The sequence below is a fragment of the Camelus dromedarius genome, chromosome 2, assembly GCF_036321535.1.
Source record: "Camelus dromedarius isolate mCamDro1 chromosome 2, mCamDro1.pat, whole genome shotgun sequence".
Lineage (NCBI taxonomy): Eukaryota > Metazoa > Chordata > Mammalia > Artiodactyla > Camelidae > Camelus > Camelus dromedarius.
Window position 1 is genome coordinate 81965706 of NC_087437.1, and position 23365 is coordinate 81989070.

Sequence of the window (23365 nt, forward strand, 5' to 3'; positions counted from 1 at the left end):
GGCACAATATTTTCTTTAGTTATACCCTTAATGATAAATCACTCTAGCCACTTGCTCAGTTTGGGAGTTTTCTCTGCTTCCACATTTAGAAAATCATCTTTCCAACTCATTGAAATTTACTTACCATAATTGATATTATCAGGTGGCGTTAAGCTAACAACAGTGCCATGGGAAATAAAATGGCACAAGAATTCTGGACACATCTTAAAAATTGGCCATGTTTTTAAGATCACAGAGTTATGAAAAATGGATGCTCACAGAGTAAAGGATTGTCTGAGAGGTTGTATACAGAGGGTACCCCGTCCCCAGTGCTTGCCAGGGAAGAGCTGAGCAAACCTATCACCAAGCTCTTCCAACTCTGATGATGTTTTATGATTTTGAGATTCTTTTCTAGACCAATTTGATCCTTCTCCACACTGAGCCGCTATAACAATTTAATTTCAGGTACATTGCTTGGTAACCATGTTTTATCCATAAAGGACTGTCTTTTGGTAACAAAGGAGTATTAAAATAAGGACACATTCAGAAGACCAGAAACAGAATGCTGTTGTTTTACAAGGAAAACATATTTCTTATCTTACCACCACTGATGTCTATACAGATTTGCTTTTACTTTGTTTGAAATACACTCATCAAATCAGATTCTCATTTTTTGAATTCAAGTCTACATAATGAAGTAATCTGTCAATAAAACAGGAACCTTTTCCATGAAGGAAATACATCTGTGAAAGTAAACATCCTTCCACTGTTAAAGATGAATTACTTGGATACATACTTCAATTCTTATTTCATTTCCAAACTCTCAACTTTCAGGGCTTGAAAAAGTGATACAGTGGTCTATTCTAATAGTATCTAATGATTTCTATACTTCTTTTTTTTACCTTCCGAAGAGTATTCAAAATATTTTCATGGTTTTAATTTGGTAAAGGGAAAAGAATTTAGAGGAGAGGTAGAATAAAAATTGAGTTGTGATTAAGTCCCACAGAGGCCAAAATCATAACTTCAAAATACACAGTTATTTCTCTGAGCCAAAGACAGTTCTCACGAATTCCAGTCAGTTAAAGTCCTGAGAGTGGTCAAAGTTCCTTCTTAGCTCTGGATCCATAGGGTTCATGCCTCTAAAGTGAAAGTTGAGGAGGAAGAAAGCAAAGACTCAAAAGAGAATGGTAAACTAAACATCCAGCAATAAAAGAATGGCTGTTAATAATGGCACCGTCATACAATGATATACTATGCAACAGTTAAAAACTGTGGTAAGGAAAAATAAAGAGAACAGATGTCTCCCAAACAACATGCACATTATAACAGATACAGAAGAGAAGAACATGTGGAAGAAATTATATAAAAAGAAGAGAAGAAATCTCAGCATGGTCGAATTAAGGATAAATTTTTAAATTCCTTATGCTTGTTTCCCCATTTTCAGTGCTTAATACATATTACTTTTAAATTAGGAACTTTTTTTCTTACTTAAAAAATGGAAGTGCTGACATTAAAGGGAGAAGGAAAAAAACAATACAATAATAAATCACTCACAGTAGAAGGCAGGCATTTGTTAGCACCTGTGCAACAAACATGCTACAGTGCTCGAATGAAGAAAGTGTCTATGCTTGGCAATTTGGTGCTTTATAGTATGGAGCCAGCAAACTTCTATTTTACAAACTATAGCCAACATGCTGGAAGCAGTAGTCCCCACTAAAGGCTAAAAATAAGAATACTCTGGATCCAGGCCTCAGCATGTAGCCACCACCAAGTTAAACTGCAGTCATTTCTCATCTGAAAGTAATTATGGTATGCATGGTAACTTGCTCTGAAGAGAGTAGAGTGGATGCATGAAGTCTCTTATGAGACTGCTTTAAAAAAAAAAAGCATCCTTAAGATCAGCAGTCTGAAAGATCACATGTCTTCAGCTTACTCCTCAGCTGCAACTGCAACCAACAGGGAGTTTTGATGCAGACATGAAACCATGTGTATCAGGAAACACAGCTGAAAGGTTCAATAACAAGAAAACAGGAGCCTCTCCTTTAGCTGCTACAACAAAAGAAGTTCAGAGATTACTTACTCATTCTTTCCAGGATGAGAATTCCATTTCCATAACAAAAAGTTTTCCCCATTGATACTAGTTTTAGCTTTTCCTACTCATGGACTGAAAACAAGTTACAACCACAAAAACCTACAACAAATTCAGAAAGCAGTTAAATGGTTTGTATGCTATCAATCACAATAGTCTCCATTCTGGAGACATGTCACACTCAGTTTCTCATAATGCTTTTGGAAGATGATTGGAAGGCCCCTCTGACAACTCTGAAAGCTCCTAGGGGTTCTGGGTTCACAGGCTGAGAACCACTAACATAAAGCATATATTATATAAGGGACCAAGGCCATAATCTCAAGAACTTTATCTTTCCAATGGTTATCTCTAGAAATACAGCTATCAACCATCTTCATGCACACACTCACAAAACAACACAATTTCATGGTGAGGTGGTAGGCAGAGGATATAAAAACAGCCATGAATGAGTCACACGCTGTGGGCACCAAAGTGTGTGTGGCACTTCTGAGCCTAAAAGGTTCTTCTGTTGGCTCTGTGACAGAAGTTTAGCATAGGAGGTAAGAACTGAGCACCCTGACAAGAGGGTTTCTTTTCTTAAAAGTATAGGGTAAATTGCCTTCTTTATCCTTATAAAGCCTTCCTGTGTCAATAGGCTGCCTGCCTCCAAACCCAGCAAAAACAGGGGTAGCCCCTAAATGCCAAAAGAATAGTTGTCTGGGCTTTGCATGCTGAAATTGATTTGGCAAGCTCTCCATCTTGCAAAGAACACAAAGAGCTTAGTTTAGTCTGTGCGTAACTGCTTCACAATCATTACCAAAATATCCAAAGCAACATGCTCAAGGGAGGGTAATGATTCTTTGTTACCCCCCTTAATTGTAAGCTTCTGACATCCATTTATTTACTTATAGCTCCTAGCAGCAGCCACCCTTCTTGGTCAACACGCACTTTTGGCTGCCTTAGGTGCTTTCAAATGAGGGTGATATGGAACCACACATGGTGGGTAGAATCCTCAAGTTCAATCTATCCCAGTCCCACGTATCACTATGGAGTGTCTGAGATCCAGATCTATTCAATAGGGTTGGGAAGGGATGTCCTCTAAATAAAGAGCACTAGAAATGCATGTTTTCATAATGATCATTGAGGCTCGGGGCTTCAGAAAGGGAGTAGTCGACCCTTCTTAGAGGACACAAGGAGAACCCTGAGACCAGGAAAAAGAAGCCTGATAATCAGTTTGACCCAAACTCATAGGATGTAGCCCAGGCCACACTGTCTAGGGCAAGTGTTCACCCCACTGCATGTGGTCTTCTTGATGCTTTTTGATTTAAGCAGACCTCCTGCTTTATAACTCCCTCACTAGCACCTAAAATGACCTGAATAATGGAGGATAGTGAAGAAGCATGAACTTAATTCCAATGTGCCCTAATCTGAGATGTGACCCAGCAGAGGTACTTTTTTTCTTCTCCCTGGGACTATATTCTCTTCTCTCACTACTTCATGATGCAGATGAAAGGCATTGGTCTTTTTTGATTCTGTCAATGCTATACCATAATTGCTAAGATTTCTCTCCCATCTGTAAACAAATCCTTATTCCTAATGAGAAAGAACACAGGCAATAGAACACAGGCTGGCAAAGACTGGGTGGGTTCTAAAGCCAGCTGGAATTCCTGCTCTGCCATAGTGCTCTGTGGTTTGGGGCAGATTGACTTGACTTAATTTAAGTTTCCAATAAAGCAGAGATTAATAGTAGTATTTGCCTGCTAGGGTTGTTTTCAGTATCAAAGGGAATAGTGCATCTAAAGTGCCTTAGCAGAGAGCCTGGCCAGGAACAGTAAGTTTTATGTTGCTGCGGTATTAGAGAAGATTTTAAAAGTCTTGGTTGGTGGAAAAGTCACACCAGTAGGAGCCTGGTGAGCATACCGCTTTGAATTGGTAGACTTTGTCATCTTGTTCAGAACAGTTATGGCCAGTTTGGACCAAGAAGCCAGTCACTTCATGTTAAGTCCCTCCAGATTGGCAGGATCATAGCTCCCTATCACCTCTCTGCTAAATAACAGGCACTGGTTCCTGGCCAAATTCCCATGTCTTAAGCTTGCCAATCTCCATCTTGGCACGGAGCAAGTAACATACTCCCCCTGCCTTCAGTGGTGTAAGGCTGAGTAATATATTCTCTTCGTGATACTGAAAGGCAAAAATCCATTCGTTATTTTCTTATCTTATTTGATGTCCCAAGAGGGAAGGCATGTCTGATGAACCAAGAGATAAAATTGTATCATTACATCTCCACCAGGATGAGGTATGTGTTCCTGTCATATGTCAGGCACTGGGCACAGCATTTTATACATATGATCTCAAATCCTCCCAACAACCCTGCAAGACATAAGTCCAGAAGAACTGAAGTAACTTTCCCCAAACTGGACAGCACACAGGGATGGAGACAGGGCTGGAACTCGGCTGGCTGGTTCCAGAGCCTGCACTCTTTCCTCATATGCCATATTGTTTCCTACTTTTTTGCTTATATTGGGATTCTAGAAAACAACCAGAAGCTTCAGGACACCAGTAAGTGGAATGTTAAAAACAAAACAAAAGCTCTAAGTTATAAACCCAAATGTGTCACTCTGTCAAAAGTTTTCCCGTATAAAGCTTATCCTGAAAAAAGTGTCATGGCTGACACATTTTGGAAATGTCTTCAAAAATCCCTTCAAAGGCCACATACAAAAACCAATCCCATTATGTCAAGGTCACAAACTCTGACTTGATTTATTAAGATTTGGTTCCAAGAAACTTTTCCCTGTTGTCAGAAGTCAAATTCACCTTCAATGAACCAGATTTTGCCATGGCTGAGGGATATTCCAAAAACAGAAAACTCCAAAAGTGGAGTTCCAAAACTGTTCTCAGCAGTGGCAATGTTGTTAAAACGAGGTCACAGCAGCTCTCTGCTCCTGGAAATCATGTTCTCTCTTGGCTCCTGGGACACAGCTCAGTCTTCTGCTCCTTTGTCTCTGCCAGACACCCAAACATTAGTGCCTTCTTTTTCTTTTCTCTACCTTGCACCTTTTCCCCATCTCCTTTAAAGAGAATCACTTCTTAAAGCATTTTTGTATTCAATTCAATACTATGTCCCTGGTGCTTTTTATTTAAATCTTTCATTATGAACATTTTCAATTATACAGAGAGTAGAAAGAAGAATATAACAAAGCCCATGTACCCATTCATCTTCAACAACCCTTTTAATACTTTGCCATACTTATTTTTCCTCTATCCTCTGCCTTTATTTGTCCTCAATATTTAAAAGTAAAGTCCAGGACATCATGTCATTTCACATTTAGATACTTCATTATGTATCTAGAAAAATAAAAAGAACATTCTCTCCTCTAAATACAATACCATTAACACATCTAACAAAATTCACAATAACATCTTACTAACATCTAATACATTCAAATTTCCTTGGTCATCTTCTCTCACACCCCTTGGACAATCACACCAGCTGCTATTCAAGACAAACTTCCAGTGCCTTGGTGTCTTTAAGGCTTTATCTCACTTATCCTTTTCCCCTGTCTGAAAAAGGCCCCAAAATGTGAAAGCAATATGATTGAATAAATTAGTTTAATTTCTTTTTCCAAAAATTGTTTTACTTATTGTATCTTGGAAATATTTTCCCATATTATTAAATATTCTTTGAAAACCTGACTTCTACCAACTGCCTAATTGATCAGTATACAGATATTCCACAATTTATTTAATTATCCCCTGTTACTTGTTGGACACTTGGTTCTTCCATCTTCATTATGATAAACAGCTCTGTAATGAGCAGCCTTACCCGTGCCTATGGTTTACCCTTCTGCCCTCATCTTTTACCACTGAACTCCTCCTTTACTTCAGCTGTAAGGAGTGAGTCGATATTTGCCACACATTGTTCTTCACCCACCTTCAGCCTGTACATATGACCTGGACAGTCTTATCCTCCAAGGCCCAACTTATCTCTGAAGTGCTTTCACTGAGTCCCTTTGGCAGGGTTAGTCATTTCCTCTCAAATGCTCCCAAAACACTTTGTGCACTGGACATTATTTATAGCGTTTATTCGTATTTTGTATTTAGTCCTGAATCTGTTTTTCTACCACACTAAGTTGTGAATTTCTCAACATCTCAGCTTTTTCATCTGCAAAATAAGGAGAATAATACCAAGTCCATGTGTCTGAATTTTAAAGAAAGATATAAAGGACAGAAAGCATGAATCATATTATCTGGCAGATAATTGGAGCTTTACAAAAGTTAGCTTCCTTCTTTCCCCCTAATAAGAGAAACTGTAAATGTATCTAGATTCATATGCCTGGAAGGCAAGGAGTGAAACATTCCCCCAGCACAAGAAGACAGACTGAGTAAGGGAAGACATGGGAAAGGAGAAGCAAAATGGCTGCCCAGGGACTGTATCAATTGCAACATTTTTTCTGTAACACACAATCTCTATTCCAGTCACAGGTTCTTAGATAAAAGAAGAGAAAGGAAAGATGTCATTTGGAATCTATAGATGGGAACTCTTGATCTCTGAATCTCTGTTCACCTCTGAGCTCTGTATTATGCTGGGTTGGTCTAGCCCAGAGGAGTCCTTAAGGCACTCAGAGTGACCTAATGCCACCTAATGGGAGAGGAAGTAGTTGAGAAAGCTAACAAAAATCTGTGGGAGACTTTGGGTACTCTGAGGATGCATTTTTATCTTTTAAGATTCACATCTTTCTAGAGCTGGAAGAAGTAAGGGTTGGCTTATGAACATGTAGTGTTGCTACGGAAATAACAACAGAGCTGCAGGCAAGAGCTCTGGGTTCTGGTGCTGCCTCTGGGCACGACCACAGGCATATCAGTTAACTTCCACAGGCCTCAGTTGCTGAATACGGGGGGTTGGATGAAACTGGTTCTAAGAACCAAAGGGACAAAAATTCAAAGAGAACAGAAAGGTTAAGTGACTGGCTCAATATCACTGTGTTTCCAAGAAAAAACAGAGAGCAGAACTGGAAGAAATATGAAAAGTGATGTAGTTTGAAAACTGTTAAAAGAATCATATGATTTTCAAGAGCTCTGATCTCGTGCTGGGAGCGTGGCATTTAAAAATTCATTAAAGCTAACTTGGACTATATGAAAATAATTTTCTTCTGTTCTATTCCACAAAGATCTGGAAAACATTCCCAACCCTGTATCAACCTTAAATGAGAAAAGAATCTTTAAAGAGCCACTGATTTGTAATGGAAAACTTGGATAAATCAACTATTTATACTCTGAGATTTTTATATTTCTTTTTGTCCTTTCTTCAGAACACACAGCTAAGAAAAGCCATGATGTAAGTCTGCTCTATTAGACCCCAATGGCAGGCTGTTTATTCTGCATCTACAGCCTAGCAGCTTCTCTGACCACAGCACTTAGTGGACAAGCACCCAAAGAACACATTCAAGCTAAAAAAGGAAGTTCAAATTTTGATTAATCCGTCATGAGCTTGGAGAGAAAGGGGTGTAAGAATACCTGAGTTTTCATTTCTGATCCAAGGTTTGTTAGCCAAAGTTATTTACGCTTTCTGAATGTCAAATTCCTCCTCTTGCAAAACAGGACAAATAATTATCTATCTACTGATATAGCAAGCAATGTAGACATGAAAGGTATTACAAACACTCACCTGATAAACTAAACTGGAATAAGTCTTCATTAAATGCCTACAATCAAATTTCTTGATCTATACTTAACATTCCAACTGAGATCCAGCATCAGAAGACTTACTGAGATCTTCCCCAAGTATACACTCTCACCATTTCACTGCTTTAGTTGTGTTTAACATCTGGGAAATTATGCCTAACTCCATACGTTTCTTCAAGAAACACCTGGCCTAATGGAGAGTAGGTCTAAAGGGGTATAATCAAAATGTGTGTGTGAGATTGTGTGTTGGGTGAGGGAGACTAAACTACATAGTGCAAGGAATGTTTAAAGAAACTGAGTGTTTCATCTGGAAATAAGAAGAGAGCCCTTCCCACTGAAGGACCATAGTGTGGCGAGAGAAGTAGCCTTGCTTGACTGAGCTCTGGAGGCAGAAGCAGGATTAAAGAATAAAGTTCCTGGGAGTTAGATTTCAGTTCACAGGGAAGCCCTTTCAGACACTTAGAGCTGTGTAACAATGGAGTAGATGGGCACAGAAAACACTGAGTGTCTGGTACTATGGGAGATGGTTAAGATGACTACTACACTGCCTTCTGAACCTCACATTTGATTTGCAAGTAATTTTGACTCTCTCTTAGGACTCAGAACTCTGAGGAATAAGGGCCTGAATCACAAATACCCAGGTTCTATTCTCCTCTCTGAAGCCCTATCCATGCCCTCTCTACAAGCAAAAATACCATTAAGGGAATGTTTCAGTGATTTTTACTGAAAATGGAAGAAAAAGATAAAGGGGGACCATTGCTAAATTAGGTTATCTGGTTTTCAATGTGTCTTTTTTTAGCCATTAGATAGCTTTACTGTAGCTGGCTGAATTTAGTGTCTTCAAATATGGGTGACTAGGGCAATAAAAGGAAACAAACTTCTTACTTCTTTATTTTAAGAGAAACCAAATAAAATACTCAACAAGATTTTTGCCCTAATGTGGCAAAAGCACAACCTGGCTGTTTTGCAACTGAACACTATTAATATCTATTTATAGCCAGTATTTTCATAGATGAATCACACTTACCATGAGACAGTTAATATTAAGGGCTCAACCAGCTCTGCTGAGAACCCCATAATCTTACTACATCTCTTTCCATTCCCCTTTGAGGGAACTAAGTTATAGCTTAATGGTTCCATGCAGAGAGAAGGGTAAATCCAAATGGAAATGTAAAGCTAGCTGACAGCCTGCTCTCTAAATTCAGCAAGTGTGGGATGTTAAAGACATTCAAACGTAAGGCCCTGGATCACTTCCAAGTTTGTCCCTTGGCTATGTGTCCTACTGTTAGCACAGACCCACTCTGCATTATGCAACCATCTTGCCGTCAAAACAATGTATCCCCCAAATTTCCTACCAAACCGAGTTTAAATGACACTGCTTTATAAAATGTCACATACATAAAAACAGGACTAATGATTGTTAAAGGTGTTGTCAAATGACAGGAGTGTAGGGGATGTTCAGCTCATTTTATGTATGTGAGAGTGTATGCAGAGGGGCGGAGGTGAGGGAGAGTTGAAGGTCAGAGTATAAATGATAAAGGTTTTCAAAATTCAGTGACATTAACTGGAGTTTTCTAGTACGTCTTAGGGATCCAATGTCCCTTCTCCACCCAGCGTACCCAGCACGTGCACACACACGCACACACACTCTGAACTTTGTGTAAGTATCAGCACTACTCCGATACTGATTTTAATTTCTCTGACTTTGATGTCTCCTATGAGAGCCTCCACTCTTAGTTTACCTTTACAAAGCCCTTTCCTACAGTCTTTACTTCAGGCTAAAACTCTTTAAGATTCAGTAAGATAATACATACAAAGCACTTAAAACAGTGCCAAGCATATGGAAACAGGTGTATACACATTAGTTACTTCTACATTCCAGCTACTTCTATTAGATTCACAGTACCATTTTTCTAAATTTCTAGCCAGTGGTTCACAGATGAATCGTCTTTACCATGAGGCAGTTCCTACTCAGAGCCAATCATTTCTGTCAAGGACTGCGTGATTCAGTCATGCAAACGAATCCCTGCTGAGCTCCAACTCTGTTGAACACTGGGAAGACAGACTCAACAACAGGGGCCCTGTGCTCACAGAGCATGGGCAATAAACCCGTTAGCAGGTACCATTATCTCCATTTTACATTTGAAGGCTCAGGGAAGTTTAGCAGCTTGTCCAAGGCTACAGAGCTAACATACTGGAACAGCAATTTAAGCCCAGATCCATCTGATCTCACGATCTCAAACTCTTTCGATTATGTTATGCCCCCTTTCCACCCCCCAAGATGCCAGCAAAGTGGTTAAGAAAAGTACATTAAAGTTTAAGAATAGCAATGCATTCCATTAAGTTTCTGCACATAAGTATTATGCAAAAACAAAACATCTTTACTGAATAGACCAATTGCTGAAAGGGCCAGGGAACTGTGAATTCATATTCAGATTTCTGTGTAACTTTGGGTAGCCAGAATTAAGTATACCCATGTCAACAAATGGGACATTAGTTCAGATATAAAAATAAACTTGCACATATTGCCTAGTATAACTGACATAGTAGGCATTTCATAAATGCTTGTTGAATAATTTAACAATGGACCAGGATTTTTCCTTTACTATGTATGCCTTATAAGACCCTAAGGAGATACAGTACATTGATTTGCTGGACTAGAGCCACCCAAGTTAGGACCTTCCTTTGCCACTTCCTAGCAGTAAGATCTTCAAGAAGTTACTTAACAGCTACAAGCCTCAGTTTTCTCCTTTGCAAAATGGGGATAAACAACAGCTTTTGTGAAGACTAAATGAGTTAATCAAAACAAAGTATTCGGAACAGACTGATTTGGTAAGTACTGAATTGATCTAAGCTATCATTATTACTTTCTTCTTTAAATCAGAATAGTTTTGATTGGGCTACCTCAATATCATACTAAATGATCAAGACCAAAACCAACTTCTTTCACTGAAGCTTTCTGAAGTTCTTTTATAGAAGCAAAATAACCTCTTTCCACCATTCAAACATGAAAATAAGTAAGTGAAGACTAAATTATGTCTAAAAGCACTCAATTATGTAGAATAAGCAATTTTTGCTATATAAGATTAATAAAGAATGATTAAGAAAATTCAGCTTTCATAGTGAGGAGTTGGCTAGGGGTGTCTGTGCTGTGGGGGAGGTGGCAGATGAAATAGGTCTCTATTGACATTTGGCCATTTCCTGTAACTAAATTAAGTAAATAATTGCAAATTCTCTACCTGTCTTTCTTTTGCAAGTATACACCCTTACCAAGATCCACCATGATTTAACCAGCTTAAGCCAAAGAAAAACTGACTGAGGTCACCACATCGGAAAGCAAAGCAGAATCTGATTCTCAGGGCCAATTGCACTGTATTTGTATCCATAGATACAAGACAACAGAGAAGCACAGAACTCTAAAGCGGGAAGTCCCGGGACCTCAGAGATCATCTAGTCTCAGGCACAAATCCTGCTGTTAGGGAACCCATTAGGGTGTGAAGGACAAGGTAGCTATTAGGGGAAAGAACCCCTGTTCTTGTTTCATCCTGAATGACTCTGTGGGGTCAACTTAGCCTAATATCCTCATTTTACAAGTGACAACCCAGAGCCTAGCTAATTAAAAGCAGAGCTAAGATCAGAAGCCAGGTTTCCTGATTCCCAGTCTATTGCTCCCTTACACTCCTGAAGGCTGCCATTCTACGGGCTATGATAGTCACAAATAATAATGCATAAGGCTGTGTTAAACTTGACAACTAAGCAAATTTTCTCCTTGCAAAACCATCAGGCATTATATGACAGCGACGCTTTATGAAAAGAATATGACATCATTATTTGGTATAAACAAAAGTAACTTTCCATTCCTCTTTTTTTTTCCCCTTTGTAACCTGAAAATCCCAAACCTCTGTTGCTATTACAAAATTTTTCTTTTCCTCAGTACGTACCCCTGGGCCAAGCACAGATGTATTAAAAATTTGCCAAGAGAAACAATGAAGTCACTGATAATACAAAGCATGAGAGTATCATGAAATTCATGTCTTTGTTTTCTTCCTCTTGATACTTAATTACTTCTCATTACTGATCATTTTGTGGTTGTTGGCAAGAGGGCAAGGAAACTCCACCACTGTAAACATGCGGAGACACACTCCTCAGTAGACCAGAAGTCTGCACACGATGGGTCTGTTCACAAATCCAACGTAAGTGCCAGCGAGATTGCTGACACTGTCTTCCCCAGCCCCCTGAGAAGACTGGTGGGTTCAGAAAAACTCTTATCACTTTAACAAGAATAAACACAGTACAAAAATGTTTCAGGTCATTCCTTTTTTAGCATTTATAAATATCATTAATGGCAGATAATTTGTGCTCTCCTTGCAAATTTCACCCAACTCACTTAAAGGATGAGATGAGGGGGAACAGAGCCAATATTTTATAATTATAAATGGAGTATAACCTTTAAAAATTGTGAATCACTATATTGTACACCTGTAACTTACATAATATTGTACATCAATTGTAACTCAATTTAAAACAAAAGAACGAGGTGAGGGAAGATAGGCTGTATACAGAGTTCCATTTGGTTTTCTGGAACAGCTCAGGGTTGCCTTAAACTCAAAGGGCACTACTTATGAAATATGCTTAGCAAACTCTCTGTTAAGTAGAAGTTTATGCTATCTTGGAATTCTGGAAGGCATACCTTAGATAAAATTAATGGTGGCAGAGGAATCCTTATTGATTAGAGGCAGAATACAAGTTGATTCTTATCGGTAGGCTATTGTTCCACATAAGAATACGTGGGTAAGAGGAAAGCACAGGAATGTATCTTAGAAATCATCAAAATAACCTTATCCTTTCAGGAAATTAAAAGAAGTAAAAAACCAAATATATTTTACCTCTGTTTTAATCTAGAGACTTTCATTTGATTTTCATAGAAATTTGAATCTTAAGTGTGATAGACTTAGCATTTTTCAAAGATGGCTACAGTTAACTTTTCCCATTCCTCTGCAATGTGACCTTGCAGCTCCTTCCATCAAGAGGTGGAATCCATTTCCCTATTTCCTGAATTTGGGCTGATCTTGGACATTCTTTCACCAATAGAAATGAGACCTTGGAGTTTCACACTCTTAAAATACCATCCTGAGACCGCTATATAAGGAAGCCTAGTCTAATCTACCAAAGGTTGAAAGCCATGTGGAGCAGAGATGAGATCATCCAGTTGAGATCTCCTAGTTCAACTAGCTAGCAGCCAGATATGGGAGTGAGTCCATCTTAGACCATCCATTCCAGCTAAGCTGCAAGATAACCAAAGCTGCAGAGTAACCCACACAATTCTGAGCCATTGTTTAAACACTACCTAAGTTTTGGGGTAGGCCACAAAGTACAAGGAGAAAAACCAGTCACTCTGTTGAAGAGCTATTATGTAAGAAGCACCAGGCCAGAAATCCCACGGGACACATGGATGGAGACTAACAATATTAACAGAAGACATGGATGGATGGCCCTGTCCTTCATGTGAGAACATATCTGTAAATAAAGTAGTTCATGATATTTATTTGTTTTAAATATATCTAACCTATGTTAACAACGTTCCATTATAACTATGGGTCAGAGCAATGATTTCACTGGGGTATTCAAGATAATCCAATGGGGTGGAAAAAAAAATAATTAGGTATCTTATTATTTTTAATTAATATTTTTCCTTTATGTTTTTTGAATATAAACCTTTTATAAGGTACATAGCATATATTAACACGCTAGTATAGAAATAGTATTTTTAAATACATAAATATATACATAATGGGGTTTTCCACAGTCATAAATCCCATATATCCTTAATCTTCCATCCTTGCACAAAAATACACTTATACGTCTTTGCTTTTCTCAAATAAAAGAATCCTTCCCTGACTATGTAGGGAAGAGTCAGTGATAATACTGCCACAGACTGCTGTTAATCTGTACTGTAATTATTGACAAATGGTCTCCTTAACAAGGCTATACGCATTTTTCAGACAGAGTGTCTGTAACCATCTGTCTTTGACAGTACAGTCTAATGGCATGAGGCATGAGTTTTAAGAGTGCAGGATCTAGAGCCAGGTTGCCTAAATTCAAATCTCAGTTCTGCCACTTGTTAGCTGTGCAACCTTCATTTATGCTTCCATTTCTTTGCTGTTAATGGAGAGAATAATATTCCATACTTCATAGGGTTGTTGTGAGAACTGAATGAGATAAAACAGATAAAATGCTTAGAAGAATGCCTGGCATGTAGTAACTGCTCAATAAATATTAATTATTATCATCATTACCATCACTATATCCATCACTGTCTTTCTATCTCCAATGTCTAACAGAGTAAATAAATGTGTGATGGAGGGAATTAAGAGAGACCATGAGTTGTAAAGAGAACACATTATGTGACTTGTTAAAATTTTGAAAGTGAATGTTTTAAATTTCTCTGAATAGATATTATAACTTCAAGGCAGAGTGTCTCATTGGTATCACCTGACAGTTGGTTACTGACAAGTAAAATATGTAAATAATAAATATGTAAGACAATAAACACATTCAAGTTCTGCTTATATAGCCTGATTGTTATGATAAGGCTACAGAACAATTCTCAGCTGAAAATTATCACTGGGATTATCTCCTTAAGCATTGTCTTTTTTTTTTTTATTGAGTTATAGTTAGTTTACAATGTTGTGTCAATTTCCAGTGTAGAACACAATTTTTCAGTTATACATGAACATATTCACTGTTGCATTCTTTTTCACCGTGAGCTACCACAAGATCTTGTATACATTTCCCTATGCTATACAGTATAATCTTGTTTATCTATTCTATACCTTAAGCATTGTCTTTTTTAACTGTAATCTCTTTCCTAGTTAGAATCATCAGACACATTTACTGCATATCCATATGTAGTATTTAGATTTCTGTGGATTTCCTATAAGATGCAGACCCACAAATCCATCTCTTCTAAATATGCTATTGATAACCTATGCCAGAAAAAAGGCACAGTGGCAAGAATCATTTTATATCCAAGGAGAAAGGATGTCATAAAAATCACCTCCTCATCCCCTTCACTTCACAAATCACGACATGGAGCTCAGAGAAAGACAGTGTCTTAGCTAAGTCTCCCAGCTGATTTGTGACAGAATTTTTTTTCACACAACTTTCGTCTATCTAATTCAGTGCACTTTTCATGTCCCCAAGTTTCAAGAACTATTTTCATAAACCTTACACTTGAAAGTGTATCACTTGTACTAAGGAAGCCACACCATAAATAATGAACTTAGTGCATGACACACAGTGAGCCTTCAATAAATGCTTGTAGAATGATGGCTGGAGGGATGAACAGAGGCTTAGCTGGCTGGCTGTGAAGTCCTCAAGGTTTCTAAACTGTCCTGACACTCAGGTCTTTCAAGTGGTGCCAGCAAGCTGGGACTGGTAAGAATTATTTCTTAAACAGAGTATCCAGGAAAGACACAAAGCCATTCTTTCAATCTTTTTTTCTTTCCCCTCTGTATTCATGGCTCACCTCTCATTAGATGAAACAGATAATCAAATAAACTTGCTTTGGTTCCTTTTTTTTTTAATGGAGGTACTGGGGATTGAACCCAGGACTTCATGCATGCTAAGCATGTGCTCTACCACTGAGCTACACTCACCCCTGGCTTTGGTTCATGAATTTTTTTTCCAACTATAAAGGTAATGCAGAATCATTATAAAATTTGGAGGAATAAAAATAAATTTAATAATAACATTAATAACCAATAACATTAATAACTATTAATAACATTAATAACTAAAACAATAATACCTAATATTTATTGAGTGGTACCAGATGTGTTGCAAATAATCTGATGTGTTGACTGATTCAATCCTCACAGCAACTTTATATTATAAACACACTACTACTATCATTCTCATTTTACAGATGAGAAAACTGAGGCACAGAGGTATTAATTAACTTGCCCAAAGTTTTACAGTCAACAAATAATGGAGAAGAGATCTGAACTCAAGCAATGTGATTCCAGAATCATGGTCTTAACCACTTAACCATGGTCTTTTATACCGAAACTGTTCAAATTTTTGTTTCCAATGCAAATTATAAAGAAAAGAACTGATTTAAAAATGGATAAACTTGACTAAATTAAAATGTAAAACTTCTATACTGCAAAATATATAATAATAAACTGAAAATGCAAGCTACAGGCCAGAAAAGATAATGATAAAACATATAATCAACAAAACAGTAATTTATAGAATGTGTAATGAATTCTTACAAATTCATAAGAAAAAGACAACTAATACAAGAAAAAAATGGGCAAAGACTATGAACGAGCAATTTACAAAGAAAACCAAAAGATCTCTCAACATGTAAAAGGATGCCCACTCTCATTAATTCAGGATGCAAATTAAGACATCAGATACTATCTCACTTACCAAATTGGGAAAAATTATAAATTTCATAACAGCAAGTGTTGATAAAGATATGGAGCAATGAGAATTCTCATACTCTACTGTAAACTGGTACTCATTTAGGAGAGCAATAATCCTTAGCACTGTTGAGAAGACACATACAGCACAGTCCAGAAATTCCATTTCTATGCTCTACAGGTCACTATCTGGAGAAATGCATGTACACAGGACATGTACATGGGAAAAAATGTACAAGAATGTTCATAGCAGCATTTTTTCTAATACTAAAAAAACTAAACTATTTAAATATCCATCAACAGTAAAACAGATAAGTAAATGGTGGACTATTCATATAAAGCAAAACTATACAGCAATCAAAATATGTAAAATAAATAAAATGAAGCAAGGAAGAATCTCAAAAATATAGGATGAAAAGCATTTTCAGAACAATACACTTGATATGCTATTTAAATAAGGTTTAAAAATCTGCAAAAAAATATTATATATTGTTCAGCAATATATACACATGCTTTAAAGTACAAAGTAAAGTATAAAACATGCATGAGAATGATAAACACCAAATTCAAGACAGTTACTTTTGTCTTGACGTAGGAAGGGTATAGAGAGGGTTAAGGAAGAGATACACAGAGGCTTTGACTGTATCTGTAGTATTTTACTTAAAAAATTTTCTAACGTATATAATAAATTAAATTTTACAAATCTGTGTGGTAGCATGTAGTAATTCATTATATTTCCACATTTTTCTGTATGCTTGAGCTTTTTCAAATTTTTAAAGAAATATTATTACAAACTAAAAGCAAGGTACCAATGATGATGAAAGTTTCATGATTTGTAGGGATGAGTAAAATTAACAATCTGCTTGTACATCAGTGAGGTAGACTATAAGTTCAATTGATATTTTCTCTTTTCATTAGAAACCTCAAAGTTGGAAAAATTTATCTTGCTATTGCAAATTAATTTGGATAATTATATAATCAGATGTGGAACTAATATGTCTCTCACAAATTAATCTATTTTATGCTGTTTCTATAACAGTCAACTACTATAGGCACTCATGTACTTATTTTGGAAATAAGAGTCCTAAAGATAAATCCTTGAGTTATCCAAGGTAGCTCTGGAATTTTAGCAGAATGTCTGGGATACAGCCAGGGATCAAACCTTCATTCCTTCAATACTAGACTACATTCACCGTCATAACAAAATAACCCAAAGTATTTTGTAGCAGTAATTCTGATGCTTCCATCTTAAACCACCAAAGGCTAAGAAATCTAAAAACTTCTTTTCAACTTCCAAAGGAAACACTACAATGTGAATCTGTAGAAAGTTAGAACAATTAGCAAATTTAGTATTTCACAATTATGTTAAGTACAGCTTAAGTAAGCACTTAGGCCAAGGTTGGAGGTATGACCTGGGTCTCTGAGGTGGAATGCTTGGCGGGTGTAGTTCAAATACAGTCTGTTTATTCATGGACATAAGTGGCCTTAATCAAAGCAGAACACATATTTTAAAATGTTGATTTTAAAAACAGAAGTGTAAATAAGACTGTGATTTATGAATCTGTTAATGCCCTTCTCTGCTGTAGACTTCAGAAAGATCGAGTCTTTGGCTGCAGTAAATATAACAAGAGTGCAGACTTGTTAAAGCAGTAATAGGTGCTCTTATTAAAACCCCACTTGCATTAAGAGTTACAAATTGTCTTCCTTCTTTCCAGACCATAAGGAATGCGTTCCAGAAGCAATGACACGGAGGGCTCAGCCCAAAAGCCATTTCCAAGACACAGTAAAGATCACAGTTTCCAAGGGCCTGAGGACATGAAACAGAGACAGCAAGACAAAGACCTCACCAGTGAGTCAGATGCAATCCTTCCACATCCTAACTCACACAGTGGTAATGGCCACCAAGGAGAAGACCTCTCAAGAGATGACCTATTATTTCTTCTCAGCATTCTGGAGGGAGAATTGCAGGTCAGCTGGATTAGAATTAGCCCCCTCATGCTTTAAGGGGAAGGCTGCTTATGAATTTGGTGTGTAGCTGCCACAAAAATAGGTATCTGTGGTTCATACTTGTATGTGTATGAAAGCAAAGTGTTAAGTACACATACACAGCATTCTCTGCTGGAAACATGAAAGGCAATCAATCACATCTAAAAGGACTGTCATTATGACATATGATTGGCGTGCACATTGTGAAAGGTCACATCCTCTGCCTATGCTGCACACAAGCTTCAGTGCACAGGCACGTACAGGTAACAGTAATACCAGATGACTTCTGGATTGGTTTAAATAACAATAGCCGCTTTTGTACCTCACGTGAACTGGCTCCTAGACTTGCCCTGGCATTATTAACTTACATAAAAAACTAAAAACAGCTGCTACATAAATAGGAGAATCTTATTTCCTATCCCTGGAAACGAAAATGCCAGTCCACTGAGAGATATCATGTTATCCGCTTGTCAAACACAATAAAAATGTAGAGCCCCCCAATGTTGTATAATGATCATGTTTAAAAACATTATTAATGTGTAATTAGACTATAAGAAGAATGAAGGGGCACAGTTTTGCTACCTTTTCTAAAAGGTCCTATAACCAAATATGATATGTTTATATTTGAAAGAGAAGAAAAAAAACACTCAACTATCACAAGAAATCACTTGCAGAGACTGCTGGTAGATAAAGCAGGCTTTCTGAAATGCCTTTTGTTCCTACAGGCTCGAGATGAAGTCATAGGCATTTTAAAGGCTGAAAAAATGGACTTGGCTTTGCTGGAAGCTCAGTATGGGTTTGTCACTCCAAAAAAGGTGTTAGAGGCTCTCCAGCGAGATGCTTTTCAAGCAAAATCTGCACCTTGGCAGGAAGACATCTATGAGAAACCAATGAATGAGGTATGTATCACATCAAGGGTGTGTACCTAGGGAGACAGAGCAAGTTCACCAGCCAGTCAAGCACTAGGCCTGGCAGGTGAGCATGACATATAACTCCTTTTTTGATTATTTACAGTTCTATGTTTAAAATCTACCCAACGTAGATAAACACTACATGTTCTACAGGAAAGGAAAAGAGAATAAATCATGGACAGGATGTTTCCACTAGGCTTGTTTCTTCACATTAGACTAAAACCTAACACATGCAAGAGAATTCCTCTCTCTCCCTTTTCCCCTCTCTCTCACACACACATGCAGGGACACACACACACAAAACACACACAGAGAGACACAGACACTCAGACCTACACACACACACACACACACACACAGGTCTGTACTTCTTTTGGAGACTTGAAGGTAATAAAAACAGATAAACTTCAACCATGAAGGTTAATTTCTTTGAAAACACTGAAGTATTATGTCATAGAAATTTTGAGCGTGAATGGAAATGATCTGAAGAACTAACCAAGAAATAGAGTTTTAGAAAGCATGTATTTTAGATGAGCACATATCTTCTGTTTCCTTCAAAAGTTTAACGACAATAAAGACTTTTCCCCACCAAGTGTGCCCAGCAATGACAATGGCAAAGATCAGCAGTCCCAAAATGGCCACCACTGCACAAAGATGAGGAACTGCTTGCTCTTTTTCACTTGCTGACATTTCTGAAACTCCTTGGCATCCTTATTTTATTCTTCTGTTTTCCTCCGAGACCTTAGTGGAAAATTTCATAATTTTTCATTTTTATAAAAAGGAGACAACTAGAAACATGAGTGAAGGCTGGAGAGGGTGAAAGCAAGTTTTGGACAAATTTCCCCACATACGCTCTGGCAACCCACCTCGGAAGTGACCTCTAATGTCCTTGCTATTCTTGTCTTGGGTGTCTCATGAGAGATGACTACTGTCTTGCCAAATCATGAAGGAGTTTGGTCATATGGATCTGCTTCTCTGAGCGGTGACGATGAGACCACCCAAAGTCTGTTGATTGCACTTTAATCCAAATTTTAAACAAGAGAAGCCGAAGCCGCCTTCAAGTCAATAGTGTTAAAACTATATCCTGGCTCCCAACAGTGACTGCGAAACAGCATTAGGCACAAATTCCCTAACTCCTATGAGCACAAATGCAAATTAATGATCAGTGAACATATCCTCCCTCCTCCACAAATGGTACAATCCCTTGACACACAAATGTGAAATGAAACAGAATGATTACAAACTTATGCTGAAATCACTGGGAGAAAGTTTTAGTTACAAAATAATTCTATTGTACAGATGCAAAATTGGAAATACCCTCTCTATAAATGCTTGAAATCCTAACTCTGCAAAGTATCTCTACAAGTTACCCATTATTTGGTCCTGCTTTATAAATCCAACCTTGAGTCTTTCCCAACAGATACCCCTACACACATATACAGACACACACACACTTCTCACATTTTCACCTCTATGATTTGTCTATTTTCTTCTCTAGCCTACTACTTCCCCTTACAGATTTCTCTCTCCTTAGCTATCAGTCTACACAGTTCCTTGAAGCTCATATAACTCTACCTACACAACAACTCAGTTGCCTACCTTTTTCCTCTCTAGGAAGTAATGGGTGAAAGGGGGATATCCAGAGAAGAAACAGTAAAGGGAAATTCTGAATAGCAATCCCTAGGTAGGGCCAAAGAAAAGAAAGAGAGGCTAGCATTCCCACTAAGACCATTCCTGCTGGCACCCTAATTACACCAGGATAAGGATCTGCATGCTAAAAATTTATTATTATTTTGTTTTCTCCCATCCCTCTACTTTAATTTTCCTCATAATATTATTTTTTTAAATGTTAAAAATTTCAACCATGTCTAAGGTAAACCAAAAGGGATTTATCTATTCACAAGGCAAAATACCTTAGAAAAACAAACTATTCTCAACTACGTCACATGTTAGGAACACTGACTTAAGGTAGAGGCCTGCAAGCTAGAACAAAGGATGTAGATGGGGAGAGAGGATAGCTGGGTTGTCAAGAGGGAAAGAAGAATTCAGAGTCCGCAAAAGTTTTAACATCCTATTCCTTTCCAACCTAGGGTTCTATATTAAAAGTTACCTTAAATGCTTGATACCTTAGATACTTGAGTTAGTGTCCTAACATACTTTTAGTTCTTCCAAAAAAGATATCAAGAAAAATATAACAACAGTGTTGATTTATCAAGATACTATAATAAAAGGATCTGCATACCTTATTAGTGTTATCTGAGGGCAATTCTTAAAATACTTATGTTTAGTAGTTGTATAATTCACCTTTAAATTTCATTTTATAATTTTCATTGTAAAAAATAGTCATAGTTCCTGTCTTCAGGGTGCTTAATGTCTAAAAGAGTGACAGACTACAAATGATCACACAAGTAAGTATGCAATTACACATTATGTTAATTTTTATGCTGAAAACCACAAAGCTCTATGAGAGAGCATAATGGGGGATCAAATTTAGATAGAAGAATCAAAATCCAAGATCTAGAGAATGAATAGGGGTTAGTCATCAGATAGAACATAAAGAAATTCTATTTCCAGCAACATTGTGGAGGGTATCATTAAATCATATCACTAAAAATAGATGAAAACATTAGATAAAATATCTAACAATCTCCCAGTACACGAATGAGATTTACATGGAGCTACAGAAATCCTGAATCCAGGAACTAAAGGGGAAATTTACATAGACTAGCTTCTGGCTCCATATATTTTTAACCCTTCTCCTCTCCAATCCACAAATTCCCTCCCAGTGCTGGGAAACAAACGACATATTCATTTTGCAATGTAGACTCTGGCCTTTCACCTTTGACAATGGCTGGATGAATTGGCATAGTGGTAGTAACAGCATTTCTGGAAGCCTTTCCTATAGCAAGATGACTAGCAATAATTCTATTATACATGGAGGTGCCTGTGAAACCAACTGAATGTTCCTTTAGCAGGACCCCAAAAATGTTCATACCTTCTCCAAAGGAATGAAAGGAAGTATGATGGATCACAAGTAGAAGGTAAAAAAAGCAGAGGTCTTAACTGATAACAGCACATAATACTTAATGTATTATTTTTATAAATTTTACAAAATTTATGGCTAGGTGAACACATTGGTCCAAGCAGGCCCTTGGAAGATACCTATGCAAATGAAGAACCCTAAAACCCAAGCTTCACAATAAATCCTTCTCTCTCTTTCTCTTCCTGCCTGTGTACATATGTGTGCATTTTTAGGAGAGGAAGACTTAATCATATTTGCAGGCACACTTTGAAGGGACAGAGGTGGATCAAAGGCATAAGGGGTAGAGAATCATAGGTGGGACAAGGACTGGAAGGAGATGGTAAGGGAGGGACAAAAACTACATATAGGTGAAGAGGTTAAGAATGTAGATGGATATAGTTAGTTAACAGTAGCAGACATAGAATAAAAATACAGTATTTATGCTTGAGGAACTCTATTTAGACAAGTAGGAGATAAAAGTAAGAAGGTAAGGATGTGTCCAGGTCTAGTACTTAGAGAGAATTAGCATGGGCTCCAAAAAGGTGCCTTGAGGAAAGAGAAAGGATGCTGACCAGGCATAAGGAAAAAGCCAGATGGAAAGTCCAGCTAAATCTGGAAATCACCCAGAATGACCAACAAAAAAAATACTGACAGTAAAAAGGTAGATTGTGAGAGTGATCGGAAGCTCTGGAGATGACCAAAAGACTATCACCATTCAGAAAGATGATAAAACAAGAGTTTTCAGAACAGTCTGGCAGTGGTAGTGCAGAGCCATGAAAATCATGCCCTCATTTCAGGATCTAGGATACTAGGGCAATGTGAGAATGAGCAGTCTCTATTTTAGGACTTCAGTATTACCCAGGAAAACCAGGTTTCAGTAAAGACAGAGAAGAAGACAGAACATTTTATGAATAGCATGTTTAGTTATCTTCGGTCTACTAAAATGGCCAAATAATTTCTCTGTTGTCTGGACTAGCTTTAACTCTACCGGTATATTCAGGGTAATCAAAGAAAAAGACAATCTTCAAAAAGTCAATGCAAGAGAACAAAGAGAACCAAAGCCATAGCACAGAAAGAAAGTGATACCCCAAATTAGGGTAGTCTGTGACTTGGGAGCTATTAAAACAAAGGTCATTATTCTTTTCTAAACATATATTAAGTGCCCAAAAGCATAAAGGTGGAAAACCTCCCTGTTCTTCATTCCGTTTGACCAGGGGAGGATCCAATCTATCAGAACACATTATACTTTCTTCATCCTAGGCAAGGAGTTGGCTTATATCAGGGGCTA

General features: G+C 37.6%; 2 protein-coding genes across 7 annotated transcripts in view; one reads left to right on the forward strand and one right to left on the reverse strand.

The window, feature by feature from the left end:
- Positions 1-23365, reverse strand: part of CMSS1 (cms1 ribosomal small subunit homolog) — a 333561-nt gene that overhangs the window by 204639 nt on the left and 105557 nt on the right. The window lies entirely within an intron of this gene.
- FILIP1L (filamin A interacting protein 1 like) overlaps positions 1-23365 on the forward strand; it is a 264565-nt gene that overhangs the window by 145763 nt on the left and 95437 nt on the right. For both annotated transcript variants that reach the window (XM_031457007.2, XM_064496059.1), the window contains 2 exons: positions 17874-18126; positions 18870-19043. In XM_031457007.2, coding sequence (XP_031312867.1) covers positions 17884-18126; positions 18870-19043 — 417 coding nt within the window. In that variant the 5' untranslated portion in view covers positions 17874-17883. Of the gene's footprint in view, positions 1-17873; positions 18127-18869; positions 19044-23365 lie in introns of those variants that run through there.